General features: G+C 36.6%; 1 protein-coding gene across 1 annotated transcript in view; it reads right to left on the bottom strand.

Annotated features, from left to right (window-relative positions):
- Nucleotides 1–2,250: 2,250 nt before the first annotated feature.
- Ork1 (open rectifier K[+] channel 1) overlaps nt 2,251–12,501 on the bottom strand; it is a 52,633-nt gene continuing 42,382 nt past the window's right edge. Inside the window, exons 5-6 of the mRNA XM_088239021.1 lie at nt 7,305–7,564; nt 2,251–7,222 (exon numbers count right to left, since the gene is read on the bottom strand). Coding sequence (XP_088095147.1) covers nt 5,849–7,222; nt 7,305–7,564 — 1,634 coding nt within the window. The 3' untranslated portion in view covers nt 2,251–5,848. The remainder of the gene's footprint in view (nt 7,223–7,304; nt 7,565–12,501) is intronic.

The raw sequence follows: 12,501 nt of genomic DNA on the forward strand, positions 1-12,501 counted from the left end.
AAAATATGCTTTCTTATTGCATAACCATACCTTGTTACGAATGTGGATTGTGGTGTGTTTGGAAAAGATCATTGTGCCACTATTGGAATGTTAGTAAAAAAATAAGTACAGTTGACTTTTTATGTTAGTCATTAATCTGTTCCCGGGCCGCAATTACAAACGCTGTCTTCATCAGTATATCGAGGCTATACTGACAGAATGCATTACGTCCACAATTCTTATATATTTCAAATATTTTAAAAAATAGGCGCAAGATGTTGATTTCAAATTTTATGATATCTCTAGAAGAAAGATTACTCTTTCTAAGCTTTGAAAAAAAAAAAAAAAAAATTGTGGGAGAAACAATGCGTAGAAATAATAAAAATGCTTTAAATGCGATTATCTCGGAACTTGTTTTAATGACTTGATGCATTCTGACAGAAAAGCCGCGATATATCGAGACGGTGTAAAGTAAAATAAAATTTATTTATAAAAATGTGTATATTTGTATGAAAATTTAAAGTGTCTTCATTGATAAACTATAATTGAACATGGTAAGAAAAAAAATTTGTCTACTATAACACGTCTTGTTATATTTCAAATATGTTTATTGACCCAGTTCATACATAACATACAGTACAAGCACTAGGAAATTAAAAAAATACAATATTGTTGATAAGATGGGTTGACAACCACTGACTTTATAGATTGATAGTTATTGTTTCACGACACGGAGGTTGATTTATGGTTCCAGGTGGCCAAAGCAAAATAACACTTGGTACTTCGGTTTCTCGAGCTTTTTTGTATCGAGTACCTGATATCTCGCACCGTGTTCAAAAGTTGGCAAAAAGGCCTAAAAGCCAGCATTCGTATTTAACTGAGTAAGTACCAGGTATCAATTACTATGATCAGGGTTATTAAATTGTATGTCTGGCAAAAGAACCCGGTTTTACCAAATAAGATAAGCGACTAGGTAAGCAGAGACAGACAGTCCAATATGACGCTAGGAGGAGCCCTGAGTAGATGTCTTTACCAGAGAGAACCAAGAAGATAGGTAAGCAAAATGGAAGAAGACAACCAGGATTACTCTGACTTTTAGAGCTTGAAATCTGTCTTATAAAGGCTTAAGTGGCGGTGACTTAATTGAATTTCAATAATATTTTAAGTATGTTCAAATGTTTGTATATAAGACTGGATATCACTCCTTAGGAGTAATTACTATTGAAATTATAGCAACAGCTACCTGTTCCCACGGAAAACATTTTTGAGAAGGGATATGGAAGTCTAAGCATTCACAGGGCTTATGATCTGTCATTGACCATTTAAAATACTCTCACATCACTAAAGGCTTTAGCTTTTACTTTAAAAGAGTCGACAGATGGAAGAGTTGAGGAAATGTGGATGTTTAAACCTAGGCAGAATAATAAATATCACACAGTGCGTTAAGTGACTACTTAAACCAGCCAATGGCAGGTTATAAGCCCTGTAAACTCCTCAACTTCCGTATTCCTTAAATTTCAATCTTAATTACACAAGGAGTGATATCCAGCCTTATCTACAAACATTTTGACATACTTAAAATATGATTGAAATTCAATTAATCTGTTTCCAACTCCTAAAAATGGTACAAAAATGTTGTTTTAACTTGAACTTTATTGTACTAAATAGATAAGGTTCACAAATTACAACAGGGATGGAGAATACCTTAAATAAGGGAATATGGAAGTCTAGGCATTTACAGGGCTTATGACCTGTCATTGGCTGGTTTAAGTGGCCACTTTACACACTGTAACATTCACCATTCTGCCCATATTTGAACATCCATATTCCTTTAATTCTTTAATCTGTTGATATTTGTGAAGTTAAAGAGCTGAAACCTTTATTTATGCGGATGAAATTCATCTAATTGAACTATTTCACCTACATACTAGGCAACGCCTGAAAATGTTATTTTTTTCAATTTCTATACTTCTTCATGGACCAGGTGGATTTATCAACAGCCTTGCTTAGTTTTTTACTTTTTTTGGAAAACTGTTTCAGCTTTTTTTTATTACCTCTAGTTCAATTATCTCAAGTTTCAAAAAAAACTTCCAAGAACTCATTAGGTCTGGTGTATTTTTCATAACTTCTTTCCATATCCTCTTTTTTCCACCCGATGACAACCCTCTAGAATAGAGGCTTAGTGCCTTGATGAATTTTTTCACATAAAATTGATGAAATAAAACTCACAAATTACTTTCATGATACTTTTCTATTGTATCATCTACTATCTTTATTTTTTTCTCTCACTTACTGAACTACTATAAAATAGCATCGGCTACACATAATGTAAGTACACAAACCTAAAATTCCCTTATTTTCTTTAGGTACACATCTAAACACAGGGTATAATTGTCACAATCAAATAAAATAAAGCAAACAGAATATTCCTTAACCGAAATCACAATTTAATTGGTCCCATAAGGGAATAAATATACATTTATCGCAGTTGGAAGTCCATTATACCTAAATGCATTACCATTACACCACCTTCGGTATAAACATAACCTCAATGTATTTTATAACTTTTAATAATTTTTTATGAAATTAATTCATAAAATGATAAATACACAGTCACAAATATGTTATTCACGAAATTAGTACTATAATTTATCTTACAGATAATTTTTAGCAGCATCTGAAATTATTCACGTTTAAACAATTATTTCAATTTATTAATTTACACAAATGCATTAGATGTTATCATAAGTTGGGTCCGTTTTTTTACAAATTTAAAAATTCGTACAAAAAAAAACAATGGTCAACATCATACAAAAGAAAATTTTCCGGTCTACAAGATATTGTGTTCGTTTTTACGGTACAATATATTGATTTTATATATTGATGGTACAATATATACGTATACAATTTGATTTGATTATAAGCCTTCAAAATAAAATGTCAAGCAGACGAAAATGAGCATTTTCAACTGCTCCTTCTTTTCGCATTCAATCGAGGGAATAAAGCTGCCAAAGCTACTCGCTATATTTGAGCAGTGTACGGTGATGATGCTATGAATTACTGTAATTTTTTTTTGTTTTTGCATCCTCTTGCATTGTTCTCTTCATTTGGAAAGAAACGGAAACAACTTATGTAACACTCAGTTAACAAAATATTACATCTTAATTCATACATATAATACAAATTAGATATAATGAGTATGTATATTAAAAAAACGTGAAGTTTTCAAGTAGGGAAGCAGTCATTTGGCACTAGGTACATACATAGGTAAAATTTGTTCCTACCACTAGCACAAAACTTCAAATTAAGTTCTTTGAAATAAACTATAAAGCAATGTTATGCCAAAATTTCAGCATAAAAGGGTTATATATTATAGCTTTATATTATAATGCCATTGTGTCAACTGATGTAAGTGTTAAATTTGTTATAAAACAGTCACAATACATAGAAAGTGAACCTGGATGTGTTTGTCAAGATTGGTTCCAGAGATAATAAAGATCTCTATTTGTACAAGCCCCGCCCTATTGACTAACTGATTGTTAATTGTTAAAGTGTCGAGTTTTAGGGGAGCATCGCTTCCATCCGATATATGGACAGACCGTGCATGCTACAAATATTAGAATATCTTAAGAAACAGTTAAAAAAGCGAGAGAATCTTGCATCGAAAATCTCTCGGAGATATGAAAAACATCAATGTCCAAAGTAATATAGTTCAGCATAGGTAGCTCTTTCAACAGGCATGACCATTGACAGGTTGGTCCTGTATATTGAAATGTAAAACAGTCTATGATGGAATGTAATACATCCGGAACATAAAAACGAATGCTCTGCGTAATTTTAGGGTTGTCGACAGTACCGTTTAAAAATCGAAAGAAATTCGAAGTTAGATACACTTCCCCCTCTGGTCTTTCAACTGTTGTAACCAAGTATACCCTGGAGAAACTCAGTGGAATAGAGCCATGTATAATATCAGCATTCCGTCACATATTGGAGAAACGAAGAAAGTTATAGTAATGTTATAATTTATCTATGGTTTTTTTATTATTATGCAGCAATACCTCATCGATTTTCCTATGTTAGTTATGCCATCGGATGTAATGACTATGGAATTCAACTTCCAAAAGCACTTGGTGCTTAAACCTGATAAGCAACAGGGGGTGCCTGATAGCCCTCCACCCTGCAAAGAAGGAGACATTATTAGTCTTATTTAAGACTCAATATTGGGAAGCTTGGGGCAAACACTGGCAGAATTGCAAGGGATAAATTTGACTTTATTGGACGTAGAAAGATAAATATTTTTTAAACATATAAAATCACAAATAAAAAACCTACATTTAAAAAAATGGCGACAAAGTAATGAAGTCTGAATGTAAAAATAAATATTTTTAAGAAAGGTAGATTCTACCTTAATTTTTTATAATCTGTTTTTATTTATTAAGTAATTCATTGATGAAAAATATCCATGATTTGGTTATAATGTATTCCTCACTGGGAAATTCCGTGCCGAGGAATACATTTTACAAGGTTTTTTGGCGAATAACATTTAAAAAAATAAAAATATATGCAAAACGGCGGCTAGACGGCCTCCGTGGTATAGTGGTCAAGACGCTTTACTCACACACGGAAGGTTTCGGGTTCGATTCCCGGTAAGAACACAAAAATTAAATGCAATTTTTCTAAAGCCTGGGTGTTCTGTGATGTAATTCACCACTGTGATTGGACCTCCTGGCCTATTGTGGTGCATATATATATATATATATATATATATATATTTATGTAAAATATTATACTGTAAGTAAGTAAAATAAATAATAATAAATAATAATAAAAATAAAAGTAAGTAAAATATTATACTGTAGGTAAATGAATAAATAATATTTGGCACAGTACATTGCATTGTTGCCAAAAGACAAAATATCATTATTGTTACAATTTATACGAACTGGGTGGCCATAATTTTCTTTTCCCCATTTCAAAAACCTGAAACTTGTTTGAACAATTGTGTAGTTAGTCGAATAGGTAAAACAATAAATAAAATGAAAATATTTTTAGTTATTTGTCGAGACGAACTGTTGCCTCGACTCCCCCTATACGATTTGTTTTCGAATTTGAATGTAATTAGTTTTTTGAAAAAACAAAAAAATTCAAAATTTCAACTAACGTCACCCCACTTCCAAGTCTCGCACTGTACTGAAAAATAAATGATTTTGATTATTGATATATTTTAGAATTTCGCGACCGCCGCGCCGTGCTCTTACAAATGTTCATACAAAATGGTCATTTTAACGATTCGAATTATTTCCAAAGTTTAACTGAATTACAGTGAAAATTTAATTGTTTGATGCAGTTTCAATGCATTTAGAATATTATTTAACTTATTTTGTCTTGGATAATGGAATGATTTTGAAATCAAATGTCTGCAATAGCCACAAAGATGCATATAGAAAATGTATTTTCGTGTGTTTTTATGTAAGTTGCATCATTTATTTCTCATGGGATTTAGAAAAAATTTATTCGAAATTTCAATCACTGTATACCTTAGATATTTACCTAACTATCCATATAGAATCAACAATTCAATCATTAGTAATATTCATTCTGGTTTGAGTTACGCGAAGTGATATTTCTGTGACCTGACTCTTGTGAGGCTAGTTAACTAATAGTCTGGTTAACTTTTTATTTAAATTGTTAATATGATATCTACTTAATTTAAAAAAATCTTTAGTCAAAAATTTTATGCATAAAAAGTTTTGACATTGATAAATTTAGTGAACATTATAAATTGGTAGATTCTTAATTCTAAAAATTAAAAAGTAATTAAATTCATAAGAACGTCGAATAATACAAATGAATACATGAATGTCATAGTTTATGATTCCGTAGAATGTGATTTGCTAAAATCTTCTATTTTAATATCTATTAGACTATCGTGCCTCGTGCGGCTCGTCGGGACAGTCTCAGATATGCTGGGGAAGCGCGGACGGCGGGGGCGCGGGGATGGTGAGGGGGCCGGGGAGGCGGCGCCCCACAGAGACTGGCGGCGGGGTCCGGGCGGGCGGCGTCGGGGGCCCTCCACGGCCGAGTAGGGCGGCGGCTGCAGCAGGGAGCCGCGCCGCGCGGACGGCGAGTAGGCGGGCGCCAGCCCCACCGCGGGCAGCAAGGAGGCGCGGCGCCGCGCCACGGCCGCCGAGGGCCGCCGCCCGCCGCCCATCGGGGCCTGGAACACCGAGAACCGGCGCTCGCGAGGGGTTCCGGGCGGCAGCACGACCACCGGGGGCGGCTGGCGGGGCGGGGTGAGGCTCGCCGTCCCCAACTTCCTGCGGGGCACCGTGGGAGACTCTCCCGAATGCAGAGCCTCCAACGCTCTTATCAAGTCGGCCAATGTCGTTTGCTCCAAAACATCGGCACTATCCATAGGCAAGGAAATCCGGCTCACCCTACCGTTCCTCGTGTTGTTCAGATATCGTTGCTGAGCCGCCATCGTCGTGGGCGCCATGCTGACTCTTCCTCGCGCAGTCCTGCGTAAGTACTCTTCGGGAGTCATGGTATCCGAAATCGGTGCCATAATTCTGTCTTTCTCTACATCGGTCGGCTTCGGCGCCTGTTTCTTGAATGGGTTCAGTTTAGACAACAGATTCTTCGGGACACCAGAACTGTCAGAAAACACTGAAAAGCTTTGTCTGGACATCGATATATTAGGAACTGATAATTTATTTCCTCGCGCTCTCATCATGTCTTTCATTTTTCCGGTTATGGATGAATTAGAACCGCTCAAATCTCCGTTGATAATTTTGTCCTCTTGAAACGATACGGGAACTCTGACTTCACTGACTGCTCTGGCCCTGAGAATTGGGGGAGGTTGCTCATAAGGCTTTTCACCCGCCACGCTCCACGTTGAACCGGTCTTCTCACTGGCGAGGATATCCTCATCACTGAATCCGTGGAAACCCTCTTCCATAAAACTGTCTTCTTCGTTTTGCAGCGTGCCGAGGGCGTCCACGACTCTCGCTAGGAGTTCCGCCGGCTGCACCATGGCAGTCGGGGCAAAAGTCCTTTGACGGTCGATCGAGAGCAGGTCCGAGTCTGATTGGACTCTCTGGAGTTCTCCGGGGCCGAGCGGCTGAGCCTCGGACATCGCCCTGCGCCGCGCCACACGAGGAGTGTCCCCGCGGCTGAAGGAGAGAGACGGGCAGCTGGAGCTCCTGTGGATTCTCGGAGGGGGAGTCTCGTCATTGTACACTGGCTGTAACAAACGGAAGATTGTGAAAAAATCGCTAACAGGTACTGGTTGTCATATTTTGAATAGTCTTATGTAAATTAGTTACTTTGAATCTCATCATGTAGACTTCGTTCAATATCTTCCTCAGGTAGCTGACATCCTTCGTAACCCCGTTCCATATTTTAGAGTGCGTTTCTTTTAGATTCTGCGCCACTTTGTGCTCCAGTTCCAGCATCTTCTTAGAGCGAAGACCCTGCGTGAGGAAGCCGACCACCATCACCAGGTAGCCGAGGCCAAAGGTGATCCAAAAGATTAAGAAAATCTTGTAAGCGACGAAGTAACCTCCATATCCTTTGTCTGTAATACCTAAAGATTTATTAATTCTACTTAATTCTTGCAATAGGCTTGTATCATATCTTAGCCAATAAGTTAGTAAATGCTTTATTTTGCTGTTAGTTCATTCGATCTCGCGGCCGTTGAAAACATTTTTATCTCACGTATAAGTTTGGAATATCACCCGGCAAAGAAATTGGGTGAATAGGTATTTGAACATAGTTTTTCTCTCACTTTTTCGCAGATGCCTCCGAAATGCGAAAAAGACTATTGCAAGTTGAACTGATTTTGCCTAACAAAAATCGACAAAATCAAGATTTCGCTGTCCTTCTTTTCCCCGCCCTAAAACTGAACCGATTTTGTTTTTTTTAGAAAGAGTATCAGAATGAATTTGAGAAAGTAAGTTTTTTTTATTATATTTCCTCATGATTGTAGAACAAACGCATGTTATTGTTTTCAACTTTTTTAAACTCTCGTGAGAGCCGTTTGAAAAAAAAAATTGACACTTTTGACATAACTTATTATTTGGTTCTTGGGTTAGTTATAAATATATATTTCAAACCTGGAATATGAAGCAATTATTTAATCTTTTAAAGGTCAAATATAAATGAAAGCCAATGTCGCATTTTTTGCACATTCGTCGTTGTCCTACGATCACGACGATTTGTATATCGTCCGTCCGAAGACGGCAGACAAAGCTGGGAACTTTTTTGGGTTTTTGGATGATCCTAGCTCTCATAAGAAACAATTTATTAAAAAGCTAAATAATAGAGACACGCCAATGGTAAACATCTTTAGAATGAAAAAAAAATCACTGCTCCAATACCATAATCCAGGGAGGAATAAGGGAACATATTTGTATGCAGAAAAGCGGTCTCATTTATTCATTTGAAGGTTACGCAAAATGAAAGGTTGTTTTCAATCTTCGGATTAATACTATATGTTTTTATTATAATAATAAAAATGGAATAAAACTACGTACGTATTTTTATTATTATTATTAAAATGCAGTTCCACCAAGAAATGTCAGTAGAAAAACTCAATATGTATATTTTAAAATATTCAGTTAAGTAAAATTACAAATACAATAAATAAGGCGAAAACTTTTTAATTTGTTGTAACAGAGAGAGAAAACATTTTTGAGAAGGGAATCTGGAATTCTAGGCATTCACAGGGCTTATGACCTGTCATTGGCCGGTTTGAGCCACTGTGTAACATTCACCATTCTGTCTATGTTTGAACATCCACATTTCCTAGACTCATCAATCTGTTGACTTTTGTGAAGCAAAAGAGCTGAAACCTAAAGGTGATAAATCATGTGGGTGAGATTCATCCGGCTGAACCGATTCACCCACTGCATTTACAGGTCATAAGCCCTGTAATTGCCTTGACTTCTATATCCCTTCTCAAAGATGTTTTCCCTCTCTGTTGCAACAAATTTGAATGGCTCCCTAGGGAGGAAACCCAGCCAGTATGAAAGCATTTGGACATACTCAAAACATTGGTGAGAAAGCCAGAATTTTTTTACGATTCTAGCGCGACCCCCAGTAAAACATAAAATCACAAATATGTAAATTCGTCGTGGTCCCAGGCTCGAATCCCAATGGAGGTGAAATGAAATATTAATTTGTAATAACATTTTTTCAGTGCACCATTTCATTTCTAGGACAGGTCATTTAAGCTTAAGAATGCCCATCTTACCTGATATAAATCGATATGTCACTGCAACTGGAGTTTCGATCGCTGGATCCTGTGTATCATTTGCTGTTGGAACTTTAAAAGTAATTGGTGATATGATGTGTTGAGGCATTCCAAGTTTGTTAATAAGTTTGGTGTGGCTTTCATTTAAAAAATGTATTCGTATCGCGTGAAACAAAATGACAAGTAAAAGTTCAATGAAATGTGGCATTATAACATTGGAAACAGAAACCTAATCAGCACTAGAATATTACATGAAGAGCATTTCTTTAGATTATATTGAAGCCCATCAACCTTAATACACTTCATTCCACATCCCACACTCTGCACACCACGCTCCAAACTCACAAAACAATAACAAAACCAAAACAATAAGGTATTATTACTTGGGAGGAATATCGGATTTAACCTACTCTAAAAATAAAAGATTTTTTAAAGATTCTAGTGTTTATATAAACCCTTATAATGAATATTTTCATTCATAATTTTCGTTTAAAAAATAAGGTCTTTTGAAAACGATCGTTTCGTAAATTGGTAATAAATTTTGTCACAGAAGTTCACGAGTAATGCATTCATTTTAATGTTGGTAATGCCATAGAAATATAAGGAGAGTTGTCTATGCATATTGTCTTAAACCCTCCCCTTACCCACCCCAGTTCCAAGCACTGATAGATGAAAGTGAAAACGGATGACATCTTACATCTCGAATTTCTTATATTATTTTGTGGTTTTCAACCTCTTCTAAATATTAATTTATTATTATAATGATAAATTGAATTATCATTTTATCATGAAAATTATAACTCACAACTCGTAGCGTTTGATAAGTGACCGAACGCCGTAAATGTAAACAAACGATACATAGAAAAAGGAAGCTATCTACAATACTCTATAAAATCCATAGACATTGATGAAAAAAAATCCGATGACGTCTCAAAACATCCGAAGACGTCATACTTAATGACGGCACGTATTGTTTGTTTTTGGCACCATTTAAATGACTAGAATTTAATCCTTTATATCTCCCTTATTTATTAACAGATTTTAATAAGAATAGTACCGATCGGCTTGTGGTTTTTTAGATTAATTTATCAGCTAATAAAAAAATCCATGATAATTGCCCATTATAGAATATCATCAGTGACCTTATGCTGTAAACAATTCGTTTCGTAAATTCATTCGTATAGTATAAAACGGAACGAAAACGAAATATGGTTTTGATTGCGTTCGAATGAGATGGACAGACAGCAGGCTGATTATGTAATCTGTAATTCTGTATCTCTTAAAAGGCTGTGCTAAAAAAATCATTTACCCACAGTGGTGTAACATTGTGTAACGTCAAACTAGGTTTTCAAGTAAAATATCTCGAAGTTCAGATATTTGAAAAAAAATCATAGAAACATATTTTAATTCCTGTTGTTTATTTAATTTTTGCTCCACAACAGGCCAGGAGGCCCAATTACAGTGGTAAATTACATCACAGAATACCCAGGCTTCAGAAAAATCCCATTGAATTTTGGTGTTCTCACCGGGAATCGAACCCGAACTATCGAAAATCGAACGAATAATGTATAAAAAACATAATATAATTTGGGCCTATTATAGCAACATTAATTACATAATTACGCTGGTCATTTAACTAGCATGCACTTCTGCTCACTGCCAACAATCGACTGATCAAACGAATGTCTTCTTTTGTTTTTGTCTCTTTCACACAGACACCGGCCATAGAACAGCGTATCTGTCTCCCTTGTTATAAGTTATATTCTCGTTAACTTTCTAATACAAAAAAACAGATGTATTGTGGTATTGGCTTTACTTTCATTCGTAAAATTATTCTTCGCATAGCAAGGATAAATATTTTTTGTATTGAATACAGAATATTTATACAAATCATACTTTCCAAATTCGGTGTGAAAATGTCAATTTGAAGATTACAAAAAAAATCTCATCTTTTGAATAAATAAGAGAGACATATCAAGTATTGTATCCTATGTAGACTCGTGGTACACCACAGTCACACAAGAGGTATTCTCATTACATCTTGTTGTCCTTGTCAAAACAATCAAACGAGGCCAAAAATTAAAAAAAATAAATATACATGTTGTTTTCGAACCGTCAATAGGGTCGCAGTAAGTCACATATTGCTGGAGGGTGTGATTCTATTAAATGCTTTGAACGCCCAGCTGCATTCCACTGGCAGCATTACTGACTAGTCCAACTCGTTAGCGTCCACGTCGCGAACCCCGGGCAATGGGATCACAATTATAAAAGTGTGATCACAGCAGATAACGAGAGAATGAAATGAGTTTCTGGGGCCTCCAAACCAGAACCAACCAGCTAAGGGAAGGTAACCTCGACAGACAAATCCACCAGAGAAGGCAACGGGAAACCACTCTGGTCATCTTTTCCCAGGAATCAATATAGCGAGTACATCCAACAAGCAGTTGTCCTGGCCTCGGAGTAGCGTAGGACTAAGATGCTTTCGCTCTTCGCTGTAGTGATCGCCAACGTCGGGGGGACCTGATAAGGCACCGCAAGAAGAAGATATGTATCGTATTATCGGCGTGATGATTTTTTTAAAGTTTTGTAATTTTGAAATTACTCCGCTTAAGCTAGGGTTTCCTAGGACAGCGGTGCCCGTATCTTAACGGCCGTAGTGAACGGTGATGCTGTGGAAAGCCGACGTAGTGGTGACTAGAGAGTGGTTTTATTTTTTAACGGTGTTATCAATACCATTTTTATAGAATATCACTCTCTAGTCACCGTTACGACGGCTGTCAATCGCGTTAAGCTAGGGTTTCCTAGGACAGCGGCGCCCGTATTTTAACGGCCGTAGTGAACGGTGATGCGGTGGACAGCCGTCGTAACGGTGACTAGAGAGTGTTTTCCTAGGAAAACGATGTTGATAACATCGTTAAAAAATAAAAACACTCTCTAGTCACTGTTACGACGGCTGTCCACCGTATCACCGTTCACTACGGCCGCTAAGATACGGGCACCGCTGTCCTAGGAAACCCTAGCTTTAATGTTCACTACGGCCGTTAAAATACGGGCACCGCTGTCCTAGGAAACCCGAGCTTTAGACGTCAATAGTTCTAATCGGTGAGATCTGCTGATTGGTAAGTGGCTTCCAGAAATCAGTCACAACACTATCGTTGATTAGGTAGAACTTGTGACTTGTTCAAAGTAGTTCATTTTTATCATTTTTTTCACACATTTTTGAGATACTTCGCCGAACAATAATATGCTCTAATTTTTACCGCGTGTAA

The sequence above is a fragment of the Micrasema longulum genome, unplaced genomic scaffold (genome assembly GCF_059751315.1).
Source record: "Micrasema longulum isolate JH-2025_06_02 unplaced genomic scaffold, ASM5975131v1 h1tg002040l, whole genome shotgun sequence".
Classification (NCBI taxonomy): domain Eukaryota; kingdom Metazoa; phylum Arthropoda; class Insecta; order Trichoptera; family Brachycentridae; genus Micrasema; species Micrasema longulum.